Genomic DNA, 15,739 nt, shown 5'->3' with positions numbered 1-15,739 from the left:
TGTGCTGCTGGGTTCACTGGTTTGCTGTGCGAAACAGGTAGATTCAGTAACGTCCATTTAGTTGTCACTATTCACAATATCAAAATGACTTTTTTCCACGGCCACATAAGTTTGATATAAAATGCACTTTTTTTTACACCTGCTATCTAGGGTATAATTGTCCATGTGATGGCAATCGGATCCCATTACAAGTATTTTTGTAGCTCTAAAGTGGTTTCAAATAGAAGTGGAAATACCCATGTAATTGCACAACGCTCATGATAGTGGTTTGTTTTCCCCAAGACTACGTCGACTACTGCACATTGTCCCCCTGTGCCAACCTGGGGACATGTGTGGACGGGGCTGCCGGGTTCCAGTGCCTGTGTACGCCAGAGTATGTAGAGACGCGATGTCAAGGTAACAAGAATAGATGATTGATAATAAGTACATGTTGATATGATTCTCCGTTATTCGTTTTTGCAGACCAGAGAACTCCAAGTAAGAAAGCCGCAATGCCGTGATGAACGTTTCAGTCCTGTAGAGATCATGCCATACATATTTATAATCGTTGAGTGATTACATATATACTTGTTGATATGATACTAACTTTCCACTGATTTTGACGAGAATAATTGCGCAATACTAATAAAAAGTTTTTTTCTTGCAGTATCAAAAGCCTCATGCTTGCTTCCCCTGGGGATAGCAAGTGGTGATATCGAGGACAGTCAGATCTCGGCATCCTCGGAGGTGGCCGGATACGAGGCTTACAAAGGCCGACTGAACGGTCCCCGTGCCTGGCAGGCAGACGTCGCCAACACTAACCAGTGGTTACAGGTCAACTTTAACAACAGAACCATCATCACCGGGATCCAGACACAGGGTTTGTGGGGAGGGCATGTCAAGAGCTACAGGCTTCTCTACGGAGATACAGAGGACGGCCTCTCAGTGTATAAAGAGGGCCCCCAAGGGGGGGTAGCGACAACGCTCTACGCTAAATTCGGGAGGGCCGGCTACGTAATACGCTAAATTATGGACACTTTATTACGCTCTACGCTAAATTACGAAATTTCATAATTATGCAAATATTTATTGTCTTTTGGCTGAACTCCGCCGACGGCAGAACATGTGAAGATGAGATCTAAATAAAACTGATAATTTCATTAATAAGATTAAAACTTAACTTCTAAAGACGTCTTGCTGGCCAAAGGCGGCGACAGCAAATTTCTCATGTGACGTAATTTTCAGCACTTGTATCACCGAAAGTGGAGGCGCGACAATCCTAGGGCGTCCGGGGGCATGCTCCCCGGGAATATTGTGAAATCCTGACCCTCTGAAACGCCATTTTATACATTCTGAAGGGCAAATTTTGCTCACAAACTAAGCTAAGTTAAATAGCATCCAGCTAGAAATTCACATGGTTTTAGCTTTACGCTGGGCAACGCCCCAAACATCATTTTCAGATTTCGAGTGCCGAAAGCACGAACAGTCGAACTGTCGCAAGGTAGGTACGGGAAAATTTGGAAATTTTTACCCTCTGAAACACCATTTCCTGCATTTTGAGGGACAAATTTTGCTGGCAGACCATATGCTCAATGTAATGACATTTCTGTCTGAGCCTCCTTGGTCTGAGAAACGTCTTTGAGGGCGACGAGCGCCGGAGAGTCGTGAGCACCGGAGGCCCAACTCGTCGCAAGCCTACATGATGGCAAAGGCCGCCCGGCGCCCAGAGAAAAATTGAAATCTCGACCCTCTGAAATGCCATTTCCTGCATTTAAGGGGCACATTTTGCTTGTTAACTAAGCTATATAGCTAAGGTCGGTAAAAAGATTTCTACTAGATGGGGGACAACGCTCCCGCAACATATTTTCACCATGTCCAGTGCCGAAGTGTTGAGCCATAGCAAGGAATGTCCGGCGAAATTTTGAAATCTGGACCCTTTGAAACGCAATTTCCAGCTAGCATTTTCGCGGGTAAAATTTACCGGTAGACTAGTTAAGTTTAATGAAACTTTGATTACGCTTGACGAAAAATTGATATGAATTACGTTTTACGGTAAAATCCGGTTAGCTTCTACGTAATACGTTAAATTAAAGGGGCCAATATCGCTCGACGCAAAATGCACCGATTACGCTCTACGTTGAATTCGAGCGGTCCCGCTACGTAGTACGTAGAATTAAAACCGCCGATTACGCTCTACGGAAAAGGGCTTTGGGGCCCTCTATAAAGAACCGGGATCGGACAGTAGCAAGGTATTATTGACATGACTTGCTATGTCTTTTTATTAGGCCAGTTATAAACATGAAAACATTTTTGTTCCTTTCATTTCTAAACAGCAGACCCGACAACTTTTACAGACTAAAGGATTTACAATGTGTCACTCAGTAAGAGTTGCAGAAAGGACTTTTTGTTGTTTTCTACCTTTGCCTCTAGGTCTTTGTTGCGAATTCCGATGGGGCAACAGTGGTCAGCCATGACCTTGATCTGTCGATCATCGCCTCTTTCGTCCGAGTAAATCCACAAGACTTTACTAGTAATCTCATACGTTTTCGGATGGAGCTGCTGGGATGTGAAGGTGAGGGATTTTGTAAGGCATTCTTTAGTCAGGTACTATGTTGTAGTTCAGATGTATACGTAGTATGTATTCGTAGGCTAGTAACGCCATAAGTCTTGTACAAATCAATCAAAACATCTATCAAACGGATACAATATTTTTCACAATACAACAGAACCAGTGTGGTCGGCCCAACCTGATAATACAACACCCATTACTGTGGCTGCCTCGTCCACAACATCTCGGGCAATCACAACAGAAGACGTGTCGACGGTTTCTCAAACTACCGCTGCTCTCTCGACGTCTGGTAGGTCAACGACTCATCCATTAGTTACGACAACATCTGCAACAACACAGCCAACCCTTCCTCCATCTACACAGTCCAAGACAACCGACGTGTCAACAACTTCTTCCATCCAGATTCATGAGATTACAACTGGTTTGATGACAGCGGTGGAGGCGACTCCGTCTACCACCATTGCAGCAACGACACAGTTCACCGAAACGTCAGAGACACCGCCAAAAACACCATCAATGACAACTGAAGAAACCGCAAAGACGACAGCAGTGGCACCTCAAACAACTACAGTATCGACAAAAGCGCCTGTATCAGCAACAACAGCGCCTGTATCAGCAACATCAGCACCTGTATCAGCAACATCAGCGCCTGTATCAGCAACATCAGCACCTGTATCAGCAACATCAGCGCCTGTATCAGCAACATCAGCGCCTGTATCAGCAACATCAGCGCCTGTATCAGCAACATCAGCACCTGTGCAAGCAACAACAGCACCTGTATCAGCAACAACAGCCGCTGTGCAAGCAACAACAGCGCCTGTATCAGCAACAACAGCCGCTGTGCAAGCAACAACAGCGCCTGTATCAGCAACAACAGCACCTGTGCAAGCAACAACAGCACCTGTATTAGCAACAACAGTGCCTGTATCAGCAACAACAGCACCTGTATCAGCAACAAAAACACCTGTATCAGCAACAACAGCACCTGTATCAGCAACAACAGCACCTGTATCAGCAACAACAGCACCTGTATCAGCAACAACAGCACCTGTATCAGCATCAACAGTCGCTGTGACTTTCCAAACAACGGTGGAGGCTTCATCAACAACAATGAAGGCCGACATAGCTTCCACAACAACACCGGGTATGTGATCCCAAGCTAATACAATATACACGCATACTCAAACATGGACAGAATTGACACCTACAGTACATTATAATGATGCCCCTGAGGTCTTGACTCTTGCATTTCATTGTTTCCATTGCATTTTGCTGTTCGATTACACTCTTAAAACCTGTCGACATTGTGTATATTCCTCGATCGTTCCTTTCCTCCTGAACTGTTGTCTGTTTATTCAGTGAATTTGTCAAACTTCATTCTGTTTTTGTCACTCTTGCAGTTCTGTTCACTTTTTACTTACCGCGACAAAGTGCGCCTCGCTTATACTTAGATTATGAACGCGCGCAGCAGTTTACAGGCAAGGTACAGCGACATTTAGAGCAAATTGTATAGTTTGATATTGGATATTGCTGGTGGCGGTCCTTTCTGGCGGCGTATTCACGGGTAAGGTAAGCTAATTTGGCATTCACTTCTTCTCATTTTTTGTCATTGCCTTGAATATCTAACTTAAAGGTATCCATAGGAAAGGTAAGCCCTTGTCTTGTCAGCAATTTATAAATTATGTTGTTTCGGCGTTTTTTTTTCTTCATTTTTTTCATCACCCCTGAGTGAGATGCCCTTATAGAGGGCTTTGCTCAGTATTAGTTTGAGATTGCCTAGTAATAACGTACTCTTTGCTAATTGTATTCGATGTTCTTGTGTATATCCTCAGTATCCACCGAGGCGTCGAAATTTTAGGGACCACAAAGCTAGCAAAGTGCCAGTAATTGTAGTTTGCAACTGGACAATTTCCAGAGCCTACTTCAGAGCCTCCCGGTAGGCTCTGAAAATTGTCCAGGTTTTTCACATTGTAGCAGATTTGTTCGTTTTCACGTAACACACAAGACGTTGCATCTTCATTACTTCACAAACTCATGTCCTTAAGCAACGTGTGAGGAGAATCACACCAGAATCACATTGTGACCTGACTCTGCGTGTATAAAGTTTGAATGTGAGAACAGAAGGTCTCACAGAGTTATCTATTAACACTGGTTAGTATTGCAATAAATCCTTTCGTACATAGTTTGCTGTGCTGGCCGACTTGGTGCCCAGTTTTCGTTAATGTTCCAGCAGATTTCTACGGTGTCAAGAAGGTGTCCAGGCGCCAAACAATATCCAGCTGGTCACCGTAGCGTCAACGCTGCTTCGCCAAGACAGAAAGTGCATCCTATCGCACGATGAAGACACGCACAACAGAACTGCTAGGTAAATATGCAACCAGAAGGGGGAATCGCTAGGGGTCCCCACTACAGGTAGATCGTTAAGATACTTAAATACTACGACGTTACTCTATTTTTAAGGCGAGAAAACTGGGTTAATAGTAACAAACTTGTTGACTAATGAACCAATGGGTTTTTAAGCTCCTTTAGTGACTTTTGCAATGCAGGTGAGTTTATCAGGATCTACCAGTTCCTTTCCTGTAAAAACAAGAAAGGGCAGGTATGATTCTTTACACCGAATGCATCATGCATCATTAGTCACTATGACTTTCGGATGGTTGACTTTTTTCTTTTCTTGTAAAATTGTTATAAAGTAAACAAAGATGATATCAATTGCCCCCATGTTTGCAGGTTGGTCACAACTGAGCATGCCCAGATCCACGTGCCAGAGCTGACATCTTCCTCAGAGTGGGGGCACTCTTGCAGTACTTCAGCCTGCCCGAGCTGGGGACCGCAGATTACGAATAACGGAGAAGCCAACAGTATTCCAAGCCATGCAACTATGTGACAGATAGCCAATTTTACCATCAATACAATAAAATACATTTTGGACAGATTTTACTACAGTGGAAAAGAAACTGTTGACAAGTTATTGCAGGATTTGTTTGAGTATGCATACGTGGGTTTAAATTAGAGCAGAATGTGGTCTATAGTCATGACTTAGCATTACAGACCAAGAAAGTTATTCTACATGATAATGTCTATTATACAACAGGGACTCCGAGGGAGGCATAACACGACACGTTTTTTCCCGTGCTACAACTCACATTGCTAGTTTCCACAGATTGGTCAGGCTTCGATGAATACATTTTTTGCACATTCATCTAAATATCATACTTGGACAAGGAAACCATTATATTGAAAGCCAATGAGACCTGTTTTCTCTCGCTTTTCCATCTTAATTTATTACTCAGTGATGTGTGAATACAATAAGAACCAAAACTTGCTACAAGCGCTATACATAAAAAACTGTTAATCAAAATATCAATAGTGAGTTAACTTATCTAACTTAAGAAGGTATTAAACTGCATTTGATTTGCCTACATCTGAAAAACTGGAAGTAACACTAACAACATGAAGTTCTGCTGGCAATTTTGTGACCATATACTTGATGCAATGTACAATAACCAAATACATGTACACAAACATTTATGATCATGTTTTAGTAAGTATACTTGAATTCATTTTTGACTTTATCTCTTCACATTAACACATATTCATACAATATTTACTATAAATAAGCACTACTGCTAGCTTTCTGTACAAGCTCAATTGTAATGCAAACCAACTGGAAGTCAATATACCCTTAAGCTTGGTCAACAAACAATTGCATTAGGGCATTAATACGAAGTAGTTCAGAGAAAGAATACAACTTAATTTTAAGAAAACTGCACAGCTTGCAAAAGTTACCAAGAAAGCAATAACATTCAAATGACATGTTGGTATTGAAGGTAGGTATTTCTATTACAAAACAAAATGTCACACCATTGACTTCAACATTGAACACAAAATGTACAGTATATGCAAACTGTCATTACACAAGTAAGGAAAAGGAAATAAATTTTGTCCTGGGAAAATATTTTTCCATAAGCAATTCAACAGAAGTGTCATAATTTAAAATCAGGTACATTTTCTCTAGATTGTGTCTGACTCACCAAAACATTATTTTCCAGTGAGCTATCAACCTATTGAAGCTATTTGCAAACCTACACGCCAACTTAGTAGACAGATATGTATTATTGCACTCACAGTACAAAGGACATCTTCTCTACTCTGGATAATGAAGGCAACAAGCTAATCCATTGCACCTGGTATTAAAGGTCCCAATGAAGACGAGATTTTGACACAATCTCCATACGTTCAAACATCAGCTGAAAAAGCGACCAGTTTAGCACATGGAGCTACAAGAACAACAAATACACGATAAATGCTTCATGTTTCCATCTCTACGCTGATTTTAAAACTAAGGCTGTAACGATTTTGCATAATATTATGCATGTGGCATGATAAGGGACTAGCGTTTTCGCCAAGGAAGTCATACGCTCGAGGACCATCACAATTTCTGCAGGTATGTTACAAAATGAAAGAGGGCCTTACTACTACTCCATGCAAAATCAACATTTCATTGTCATTCTTTCTCCCATGCCCAATGTATCAATCTTAAGGCAGGCTACTGGACTCTAAAATTTGGTAGGTCTGAAACTTTGAGCTGAAAGTACAATCTACCCCCTTATTGAGTCTGATTACATGAAATACATGTTTTTTTTTAATACTGTTGTTTGATTCCAGACTGAGACATAACAGTTCAGAGAGAAAACCCTGTTCCCTGGGACATTCTAGGATCACTTTGACAAATACTGATCATGATATGATACTTCACAACCAAGAACAATATCTTAACATGTATATCTTCCTGTCTCTAAAAACTCTACAATCAACTGAATATCAGTATTGAATATAGAGTTCTTCTCAAACATACACCTAGTAATAAAACACTACACGTATTTACACGATGTAAGCATCATTAGTAACGTTCCCTTGTACACATACAATGCTTCTTACACTGAATGTTAACTTTATTTTGACATTCAAAATACGTTTTGGTTCTCCCATCTTAACCACTTTGTGTTCGTCAAAAGGTTTGGGCAAATTCAGCATTCAACTGCTCTCCGATGTTGTAGAAAGTAGAAATTACTTCTAATACAGTAGTAAAACAGAGGCCCAATGTTGTTTCCAATATGTACACCAACACCTGACCCTAGAGAGAGATCCAATGTTGCCACTGTAATGAAGAGAGTTAACAAGACTCGACGAGTATAGTAAGACCTTTTCCCTCCTGCAGCCCATCTACTGTAAATGTATCTACATCTTGGTTACAGACTTACAGAAGGAAGAGGATTAATACTTTGTCCATATCACACAAACACAAGCTCACGAAGGTACAGCATATAGCTGAAAAGACATGACACTTAGGATAAGTTATCATTTAGATGGCCAATTCAAATGACATATGTTCATAAATTTTCCTCAGAACACACATTATTTACATGACACTTGTCTATTGATAAGGATTTGCAGATGTGACAGCAGATGTTGGGACTATAGTACTACTCATTACTTAGTCCAGCCACCGATTCAGTCCAGCTGGACAATGTCATCTAAGTTGAACGGTGATGAACTCATCTCCTCAGTACTTTTAGCTGGCTCCTGAGAGGTGGTGGTGGTAGTTGGAATAGCCATACCAGGCTGGGGAGGGTACCCGCTGAGTGGAACAGCATTGCCAAGTGTTGCCTGCATGTTGGGGGGTGGGGCAGATGGAAGGAAGGGCAGGGGTGCTGCCACCAGGCCGAACGGTGGCATCATGCCGGGGTAGTTGTACATGCTGGGGATCATACCAGGCTGGGGCTGGGCAGAGCCTGGGTTGAGGTAGCTGGGGACAAAGGTCATGAGGTTCTGTAAGGGGGAGGGGGAGATGTTCCCCATGCCTGGAATGTTCATGTTCAGAGCCTGGCCCTGGCTAGGGGTGGGGAAGGAGAAGTTGGGCAACCCCATGCTCTGTGTGGTGTTCTGCTGGGAGACTAGGGGCGCGACGGAGGGTGGAACGCCTGACGATGTAACGGCCGGCACGCTACTGTCAGCCGCCTGTGAGATGGGCGACGTTCTCTCCAGGTTCTGACTCGCAGGACGAGACTGCGAGCTTCCCGAGCTAAGCCCTCCCGTCGACTCCGGTCTCTGAGCCATGCTCTTGTCAGCTTCGCTACTGTTCCCATCTTGTTTACCATCTGGTTCTCTACTCGATGTGGTGAGAAACGGAGAGACCTCGGCGGTAGACGCACTGCTATACCCTTGCCTTGTTGCTGTTGCTTCTGATGAACTTGCCGTGTTATTGCCAGACGTTGATGTGCTTGTTGTGACCGATGTCATCGGCATCACACGTCCGAGCCCTGGCGACTCCCGAGAGGGCGTGCCGGAGAGCAGGGCACTGACCATTGGTGCTGACGTTGCCGCTGGCCGGGGGAAAGGCTGACCGGAGGTGGCGGAGGAGGCTGCAGCAGAGCCAATGGCCTCGTTCACCGCAGTGGCAGACAAGGATGGCCCACCAGCCTGGACAGGGATACCTGAAGACATGGGAAGAAAAAGTTACCCAGCTCACAATGTGTACAAGTGATAACAGGCTAGCTGTATCAGCATAAATCTTGCAGAAACCACAACCAAAGACAACATTACATCATGTAATCTAATGTCAAGTTGAGGCCAAAGTAAAGTACGTTCCTGTTTCTCAAACAAAACTTTTTTTGGTGTATGTTGACAGGATTAGTACTAAGTAGACGTGTTTAACCTTCTCCCAGCTGATGTAACCTTTTGACACCAAATATGTCATGCATACGAGGTTACACAGTAGGGAGTAGGTTAAGACAGAAATGCAGCAGTATTCAATCTGATGCAAGGGTGAAAGAGGAATAGAGAAATGAGTGTTGGTTGAGGTAGATGTACCAGTGAGAAACAACTTCTTTTCCCTTCAGTTTGGCCTTACCTTGGCTGCCGGAGTTACTCTGGGCAGAACCGAGAGACCCACGGAGAACCTGGCTCATACCTGGTGCTCCGGCCCGCACAGCGAAGATCTTGCCGTCGTTGGTGCGTATGTACATGCCGCGGTGCGTGCGGATCACGGTGATCTGTGTGCCGGCAGGGATCTTCTGTGCAGAAGAGGTGGAACTGGCACTGCCGGGGATCGGGATGTCTGCAACACATGCAAGGATGCTGATGTAAACAAACGTTTCTACATCTTACGTCTCAACCTATATAGCTACGTGACTGTATCTTCAAACTATCTGTGAAGATTTGGAGATACTTTGAAACAGCTTACCTGACCCAATAGGAAAAGCAGGAGTTATGAAGCCTGCTTAGAAAATCCCCAACCCACAATGTCTAGATTGTAGGCCATACACATTAGCTACTAGTATTACTAAATAAGCCACAGGATGCCAATCTACTAAAGGTCTACAGGACTAACTCAAGATATCAAGCTTTGTCCAATAGGACAAGCAGGGGTTAGGAAGGCTGCTTGCTTGAGAACCTGAGTGGCTACCTAGGGCCTCCTGATTCTGGGCCAAGCTAACCATTACACCACACAATGCTTAGTATACTAGAATCAAGACAACCTGTGTAAACCTAATAAGTCAGATGTTCTCACCCATGGTGGTCTTGACGTGGTTGACCATGATGTTGTGTCCCCCTCGTTGAAAGACCTGGACATCGTTGCTGCCGGATGTCCGAGGCTGCATCGGGATGGGCGTGGACTGGATGGGCCGTACATTCGCCACGGGACGGTGGATCATCGGAGGCATTCTGTGATAGGAGAATAACATTAACAGCTTTAGATTTATATTTCTAATTCTTTACTCGAAATAGGCAGATTTATTCAATACTTTGATTAGGGAGAGGCAGTGTATTTTGAAGAAGTGATTTCAAGTTAGCCAGACTTCTTACCCTGTCTGTGCCCTAGCAAATGATATGAGGCTGGATATGGATGCAGTTCCCCCTGAGCTGCCAGGTGTCCCCCCTGACTGTTGCTGGGGATAGAAGGCGGAGTAGGATGGTCGGGAGTAGTTACTGACGCTCATGCGCTTCTCCTGCTCGTAGCCCTTCTTAGCTGCTCTCTTCTCCGCCTTTGTGAGTTTGTGATCCTTCCTGTCGATCAGGAGGGACTCATGTTGAAATGGTGCCTGAAAAAAAAGAAAGGAAGTTGCAACAACAAGGTAAGGGATAACATAGCTATATGAGGTATAGAATACAACAAAATGTGGCATTGGCAAGACAAGCAAATGAGACTTCCACAGCTTTAGTATCTGCTTCAAAGTTCTGTCCTGTCATGAACTGTGTTGATGGGGGATAAAGGCTTAGTCGCAACTGACGCTACAATTTTCTTACTACAGTGACACCTAGCACGCGGAACACAGCAAGTAATTCTTGCCCTGGGGAAGGTTGCAGGAGCACTACCGAATAGTTGAAAGGAATTTGTTTTGGTTGTGTACAATGAACAATTGTGCACAACAGCTTGACATTCATTAAGACCTCTTATCATAATTGTAAAAGTTAAGGTAACACATTCCCAATATAGAATAGGTTGGTTACCTTGGTGATGAGTTTGCTGTGTTCTGTACAGATGTCCTGGAGGATGGAGTCTGCAAACTGAGCTGCATCCTGGGAGAAGTCTTCATACACTGGGTCTGAATCCTGGACACAACCAGGGAAAGTAACCCATTATACAATGCTAAAAATGATACAACTCTAAATCTGCATGATATGACTGGGTCATTGTCACCTGGCATAAAACACCAGTTCTGTCCTTTTGCAAGGAGGAAGCACATGTACATCATAGTGTACTGTGGACCTATTTTTCCAAAGATAGGGAGTTGGATCTAGATGTTTACCAGTTGCATTGCAGAAGACATAGCTATAGCAAAATAATGCTCAGTGGTACTTACATCATAACTAAAGAGGTCTTCCACTTCCTTCCTTGTGAAGTTGGATTCTGGTTGTAACTCGTCTACAACTCGATCTGCATGGAGTAAAATCAATATTACACGATGACTGTAATCTTAGTACTCTATAAGACTTAGTAACACATTGTGACAGTTTCTTAAAAGCAATGATGTAAATTAAGAAGGTGTTGGGACATTTGCATTGAGCATGATGTAGGAGCAACGTGAAATATGTTTATGTATATATAGTGACTGCTAGCTGCTATAAAAAAATAAAACCAGCCCCACCTGACATGCCCTGCTTGTTGACCTGTCTGTCGTATATTTTCTTCTCCAGTGACTTGTCTGTCACCAGCCTGTAGATGTGGCACGGCTTGGTCTGACCGTAGCGGTACACGCGGCACACGGCCTGGCAGTCGTGACACGGGTTCCACGATGCATCAAACACGACCACTCTGTTGGCTCCCACCAGATTCACACCCAGACAACCAGCCCTGGTGGGGAGGGGGGCACAGGTTATTAAAGTCTCACTGAAAATCAATGACTAGACTAGTTGTAATCAAGTACAGACAATCAAGTATAGGGGGTCCACAAAGATCATCAGATGTACCATGTTAAAATAAATTATTGTGGTTGCTTTCTTTCAAAAGTCAAGACAGAGAAGCTGTAAAGTATGGTGGCAGACTTTCAATGGTGCAGCTAGTTCATATTATGTATCTGCATCATCATTTTGTGCACCACTTAAAAATAAAATATCTGCCTTCAGTTTCCATCAGAAGGAATCTTACATAAGTCACAAAAGTTTTGAATATCAGCCAAACCACTAGACTGTCAGTGATACACGTACAGGAGAGCAATTCTGTATTGTGTGAGACTTGAATCAGATACAATTTTTATGCCTCACCTAGTAGAGAGAAGAAACAGCCATGTTGGACTGTTGGGAACGTTGAACTGATTGATCATTTTCTCCCTGTCCTGTCCTGATGTGCCGCCATCCAACCCTTAAAGTCAACACAACATATATTATATGAACTCCAGTGATTCAGGATGCAACATTCATCCAACAAACAAGGATTTAATATACAGCAATACTTTGTTATTTCTGTGTGTTAGGATCTAAACTGCACATAGCTTCCTAGCCATGTTATCCTCCTTGTGTGACCTCACTACTGCATGATTCCCAAGGTGTTCCAAAGGAGTGTTACCGGTAAGTTCAACTGATTCAAAATGTGCCTCTGAGTTTACTCTTTACCAATTGTCTATTGGTTACACGGTTAGGCATCAGGGAGAATGTAAAACTACTTTTTCGAAATTCTTCATACAGAAAGTAACAACATCTGGAAGACAAAATTGTAACATCAAGTATTCTATCTAAGCTACAAAATGTACATGTACATGTACCACAAGGCTCAAATGTTACATAGTTGCAGCGTCATAGATATAGCATGTTGAACTTAAAAGTCATAAGACAATGTCCTTACTGTAGTATGTTTTGTTCTTGGCCCATCTGAGAGGGATGTTGTGTGGGAAGCCGTTCGGTGGTTCTGGCATTGGAGTTTTGGCCAGGAACTCTTCAATCAGGGATAAGGTGTTCAAACTCTGGCTGTAAAGTACAAGCGCAAAACAAAATGTTAGAATCAACTCATAATATATGTCTGACTATAGTTAATATCTAATGTTGCGTGTAAATGGTAAAAATCTAATAGCCCACTCATTGCAGCTATGTGCTCTTTATTTCAATGCAGTTACATTACAACTGATGTACATTAGTTGTGAAATTGTGCAATGCTCTGATTTTGCATTTTGATAAAACTCCAATAATTTCAACTTCACCTAATGTCTACATAAGGTTTTCAAAAGGACAAAAATTTGTAATTGTTCTTTTTTAACACTTCTAAGCAACAATGTTCCCATCATGTTGTAGCATACAAACCTATAGACAAGCAGTTTGTCCCCTCCCCTGATGCTCTGCTCTATGATCTTGAAGAGCAGCAGCATCTTGCCTCCATTCTCCAGCACACCGGGGGTGTAGTCCTTCATACAGTCCTCTGCCCAGTTGTAGTTAGTGCCCTGGTTGGCTTTCTCCTGGAATGGTGTCAGTCCGACGTCCTGCGTAAACCTGCGGTCCTTGCTACTGCTGTTACTGTTGCTGTTCTCATCTAGAAAGAGGGGAAAGGTTAAAAAAAAAAAGAATAATACAATGCCATCTATTAGTTTTAGATATTTTTGTTCTCATTCAACTACTACTTTCAATTGAAAATTTGGAGCTCAAGATATATTCATAGTGTTCATATTTCACCCTTTATCCTGTTTATTTCTTTGCTTTAAGCATATAAAATTTAAGCTCAGAAGACAGCATCATTTAGTTTTCAATATTTTGACACTGAATGCCAAGACTAATGAGAAACATTAGTCTAGATCAAAACTATTTAAAACCTACAGCAACTTGCAAGGCAGAAAGGACACATTTGAAAATGTAGAGTAAAAAACAACAACATTTTCTCACCTGTTACCCCAGAGGTGGAAGCTATCAATGGTACTGCCGGTGACCCTGACCTCCTGGACCCATCTGGTATGGTTGGGGTGTTTGACCTTGACCTTGACTTGTTGCCTAACCCTTCTGGATCCTCAATGTCAAGGTCATCGTTTGTCATCTTCTTCTGCAGAATCTCATACAGTATGTCTGGATGGTTCCAGATCTAGACAGATAGAGCAGAAATAGGATGCTATCGGCTCTGGTCCCGAGGTGTCGCTAAAAGATTTAAATGCAAACTTGGGCCAAGGGGGAACATCTAATTAATACAGAACCTATATCCCACCACACACTTTCACACTGTATTCATATTTCTAAGTACTATATCTATGCTTTGTGAAAAACGTCAAACCAAACTTTGTGCTCGTTAGAGACAGATTGAATAACACTTCTAGAAATAGAAAAAGTTTACACAATGAACAATGGCAATGTTTTAAAAAGACAACAATCTTCAATACTACAAGAAATCTGTTTTTTATGATCGAATTATCATGTATTTCTTTGTACAATGTTTGTAAAATTAATGTTAAAAAATTTTGTTGATAAACAAAACATCCAATAGAGAATGTCTCACCTTGCAACAAACTGAGAAAGCCCTGAGAGGATTGTTGTTGCTCCAACCGGCTGCACCTGCCTCCCTGAACGCGGTCATGAACTTGGCGTACAGTTCACGCTGTATGGCGGACATCCTGACCAGCAGAACGTGCTCATACTTGGGTGGAAGAACAGACTTCAGTACCGCATGGCCTCTCCTGTGGGATGGGCAAGAGAAAAGATGTCAGATCTGAAAATACAAATGTAATAAAGGGCACAATTCTACTCAATACAAACCAGTAAATTGCCATTGAATTCTGGAGCTTTATATGCATTCATAGGGAATATAATACTTTGTGCTATTAGTTCCTGAAGTAACAGAAAGAAGAAGTTACAATACATACCTTTGGACAAATCCCTCCAATAAACTATGGAGAACATGTGCTCGATACCGCATGTATCTCACATCCTGCAAACACAAAAATAGTTTCATGGGTCAAACATTACAACTGACAACAACAAATCCTAATATAATACCATTGAACCTGTTTCAAATACTGTATGCTCTATTAAACATGCACTAGAAATTAAAAGAATAAGTACTTTTATTATTCATGAAAACATACCATCCAAGAAAACATTTTACAAAATAGGCTCCAATCCTGAAACATGTCCATACCTCAGGAGTGCTGTCTATACACTGTCCATTCTGGATGGGCCGTTCGAACATGTTGCTGAACTCCTGGCGTGTACCCAGGAAGTTGGGCCTGACAAAATCCACCATGCACCAGTACTCCATCAGGTTATTCTGTAGGGGGTACCCGGTCAGCACAACTCTCCTCCTGGGGTGGGAGGGGGGCAGGAAACATTGTTTGTTAGAGGATTGTACTTGTTCCTTTACAAGCAAGGGTTTAACAGTTGGATTTTGGACTATGATCATGGTTATTTCATATGAGTACATTTTACATTGAATCTAGATGCTAAATGCATCAAACAGCAAGGATATATAGCTTGACATTTACTACTAGGCAGAGTCCAGTTAGATAGAACTTTGTTTGCTGCTTAGGCATTTGTTCCTATGTGATATTCATGATACTTGTGCATGGAAGTTAGATTTGCACCAAATGCGATAAAAAGGTAACTAAGCAGATAATGAAACAAATGCCTTCAGGTTGTTCCAGCATGAACTTTCCTAATGTGTAGAAGCAGACAACTCCTAACAATTCACGAAAGCTGTACTCATGCTAGTATGTTACATTA

At 42.4% G+C, this 15,739-nt stretch overlaps 2 protein-coding genes across 5 annotated transcripts in view; one reads left to right on the top strand and one right to left on the bottom strand.

Moving 5' to 3' along the window:
* Window positions 1–2,204: 2,204 nt before the first annotated feature.
* LOC118415757 (mucin-5AC-like) lies at window positions 2,205–4,960 on the top strand. Its single transcript, XM_035820553.1, has 3 exons — window positions 2,205–2,228; window positions 2,410–2,551; window positions 2,706–4,960. Exons 2-3 carry the CDS (start codon window positions 2,530–2,532, stop codon window positions 3,698–3,700), a joined length of 1,017 nt encoding a protein of 338 aa, XP_035676446.1. The 5' UTR covers window positions 2,205–2,228; window positions 2,410–2,529; the 3' UTR covers window positions 3,701–4,960.
* An 845-nt stretch (window positions 4,961–5,805) lies between these two features.
* The window catches only part of LOC118415755 (helicase ARIP4-like), a 20,982-nt gene continuing 11,048 nt past the window's right edge, over window positions 5,806–15,739 (bottom strand). For 3 of the 4 annotated variants that reach the window (XM_035820549.1, XM_035820551.1, XM_035820547.1), the window contains 14 exons: window positions 15,159–15,321; window positions 14,884–14,948; window positions 14,520–14,697; window positions 13,919–14,111; window positions 13,346–13,571; window positions 12,894–13,015; window positions 12,317–12,413; window positions 11,701–11,906; window positions 11,416–11,489; window positions 11,063–11,164; window positions 10,418–10,653; window positions 10,122–10,276; window positions 9,462–9,668; window positions 5,806–9,045 (listed from right to left, as the gene is read on the bottom strand). In XM_035820549.1, coding sequence (XP_035676442.1) covers window positions 8,063–9,045; window positions 9,462–9,668; window positions 10,122–10,276; window positions 10,418–10,653; window positions 11,063–11,164; window positions 11,416–11,489; window positions 11,701–11,906; window positions 12,317–12,413; window positions 12,894–13,015; window positions 13,346–13,571; window positions 13,919–14,111; window positions 14,520–14,697; window positions 14,884–14,948; window positions 15,159–15,321 — 3,007 coding nt within the window. In that variant the 3' untranslated portion in view covers window positions 5,806–8,062. The remainder of the gene's footprint in view (window positions 9,046–9,461; window positions 9,669–10,121; window positions 10,277–10,417; window positions 10,654–11,062; window positions 11,165–11,415; window positions 11,490–11,700; window positions 11,907–12,316; window positions 12,414–12,893; window positions 13,016–13,345; window positions 13,572–13,918; window positions 14,112–14,519; window positions 14,698–14,883; window positions 14,949–15,158; window positions 15,322–15,739) is intronic. The other variant, XM_035820548.1, reaches the window with a different exon arrangement.

This window comes from Branchiostoma floridae, chromosome 5, assembly GCF_000003815.2.
Source record: "Branchiostoma floridae strain S238N-H82 chromosome 5, Bfl_VNyyK, whole genome shotgun sequence".
Taxonomy (NCBI): domain Eukaryota; kingdom Metazoa; phylum Chordata; class Leptocardii; order Amphioxiformes; family Branchiostomatidae; genus Branchiostoma; species Branchiostoma floridae.
Note: the sequence above shows the minus strand (reverse complement) of the source record. Positions and strands in the feature narration are given on the sequence as shown.